General features: G+C 43.9%; 1 protein-coding gene across 1 annotated transcript; it reads right to left on the reverse strand.

The window, feature by feature from the left end:
- Window positions 1-986: 986 nt before the first annotated feature.
- LOC129492864 (MICOS complex subunit MIC26-like) lies at window positions 987-1,857 on the reverse strand. Its single transcript, XM_055298205.1, is given in 3 exon segments — window positions 987-1,121; window positions 1,218-1,541; window positions 1,543-1,857. Coding segments are annotated over 2 exon segments (594 nt in total). The 5' UTR covers window positions 1,848-1,857; the 3' UTR covers window positions 987-1,121; window positions 1,218-1,252.
- Window positions 1,858-2,501: the final 644 nt, after the last annotated feature.

A 2,501-nucleotide genomic window follows, 5' to 3' on the forward strand; every position in this document is an offset into this window, starting at 1 on the left:
TACAAAAGATACAAAAATTAGCCAGGCATGATGGCATGCATCTGTGGTCCCAGCTACTTGGGAGGCTGAGGTGGGAGGATCGCTTGAGCCCAGGAGGCAGAGGTTGAAGTGGGGTCAAGTTCATGCCACTGCACTCCAGCCTGATAACAGAGTGAGATCCTATCTCAAAGCAAAACAAAGCAACAACAAAGGAAAACATGGAATGGCTCTTAGTACTGACAGTCAAGAGAACTGAAATCTGACACCTAGAGACAAGCTACTTTGGTTCTTAACTCTTGTGTTGATTTCATTGTGTGCCCTTTTTACTTTTTTATTTATTTATTTTTTGAGACAGAGTCTCACTCTGTCGCCCAGGCTGGAGGGCAGTGGTGCGATCTTGCAGGCTCTGCCTCCCAGGTTCATGCGATTATCCCACCTCAGCCTCCTGCAATTATCCCACCTCAGCCTCCTGAGTAACTGGGATTATAGGGGCCCACCACCATACCGGCTAATTTTTGCATTTTTAGTAGAGATGAGGTTTCATCGTGTTGCTCAGGCTGGCCTTTTTACTTTAGCAATCGAAGCTTGTCCTTAGAAATTAAGAAGGCAGAATTGATGACTAAGGAACATCATTGTAATTAGGAAGGAAGATTAATTATTTACATCATTCAAGCCCTCTGCAATTCTTTTAATGTAGTTTCATAATCATTTGTCTTATTAATTACCATAAAGGCATGCCAATGTTAGGTTTATAGCATGTCATCTTCATAATCTCTCTGTCTTCAGAGCTTCCTAAACACTTTGAGACACTATGCAGAAGTTAGAAACTGCCTGGTTTAATTGGGCCAGTAGTGAGGTCTAAATGAAGACCAGGGGAGAAACTCTACTGATTTTCAAATTTGACTGCACCTGGAAATCTACCAGGAACTTTAAAAAGTACTGATGCCTGAGTTTCAGTCTGAAGATTGTATTCAAATTTAACCGATGCTTTTTTTTTTTAACTTGGGTTTTAATTAGGTACATAACAACATGAGAACGAGGAGTTCTAAGGCTTGTACATTACCTCTAGGTGAAGGGATTCCAGATTAGTTTGCTTGTAGGATGATATCACGGAAGATAACAGAGGTCTGGTCTAGTTTTTCCTGAAGAAGAAAACCAATTTAATACATTAATTACTGACTTCTCTGCCATTTTTCTGTAGAAATACTGATTTATTCTATGGAGTTTCCAATGTTTACCTATAACTGATTAAGATGGCAGAGCATGGAGTTTTCTACTTAGTTCCAGGTGAATTTTTCACATTTCCTGGCTTCTGAAAGTTCTCCTTCCACAAATCTTCTATGACTATATATCCTCGTAAACCCCAGTCATATAATCTCTCCCCACTGACCTGGGCAAACACGATGGCTTGTTGTGGATAATAGAGGGAGGCAGCTAATCCCATGAAACCAGGCAGATACACTAGCTTCTTTATTTTTGAACCTCTAGCCAAAAGGAGTCCAATAAGGCCAGCAAAACCAATAACACCAAGTCTCGGAAAATATCCAGGAGGTGCATTTTGGATAGTCATAGCTGTCTAACCCCCATTGAACCAAACTGTGCATCTTGGGCTTAGTTTGGGAGTACGTTTCCTGACACCAGGTTGTGTGTGGCTCGCAATAGTGTCGGAGCTGTGAGATGCTTTCTTCAAGCTGGCTCCTTGCCTCCTCCACATACTTCGACTGACCCTCAGGAACTGAGTAGAGTGAAAGCTCATCAACCTTCACGGAATTTTTGGGAGGTGAGTCCTTTTTTGGTGCTGCATAGACTTTGAAGGTGAGCAAGCTCAGGCTGGCTGGCCCCACGGACCTCTGAATTACCTTGAACATGTCGCTGGCAGCGGTGCTAACTGATGCTTTTTATAGATCATTTTTTTCCAGTCATGACCCAGTCCAGGATTGCATATTTCACTTCGTTTTCAGGCTGGTTAGTCTCCTTTAAACAGTTCCCCAGTCTTTCTTCATGATCTTGATTTTTTTTTTTTTTTTTTGAGAAAGAATTTCACTCTTGTTGCCCAGGCTGGAGTGCAATGGCACGATCTCGGCTCACCACAACCTCTGCCTCCCTGGTTCAAGCAATTCTCCTGCCTCAGCCTCCCGAGTAGCTGGGATTACAGGCGCCCGCCACCATGCCTGGCTAATTTTTGTATTTTTAGTAGAGACGAGGTTTCGCCATGTTGGCCAGGCTGGTCTCACACTCCTGACCTCAGGTGATCCACTCAACTCAGCCTCCCAAAGTGGGATTATAGGCGTGAGCCACCACGCCCAGCCACGATCTTGACTTTTTTGAATAGTCCAGTCATTTTATAGACTGTCTTGGCCGGGCGCAGTGGCTCACACCTGGAATCTCAGCACTTTGGGAGGCTGAGGCCGGCAGATCACAAGGTCAGGAGATCGAGACCATCCTGGCTAACACAGTGAAACCTTGTCTCTACTAAAAATATAAAAAATTAGCCGGGCGTTGTGGCAGGTGCTGTCACAGCT

The sequence above is a fragment of the Symphalangus syndactylus genome, chromosome 11, assembly GCF_028878055.3.
Source record: "Symphalangus syndactylus isolate Jambi chromosome 11, NHGRI_mSymSyn1-v2.1_pri, whole genome shotgun sequence".
Lineage (NCBI taxonomy): Eukaryota > Metazoa > Chordata > Mammalia > Primates > Hylobatidae > Symphalangus > Symphalangus syndactylus.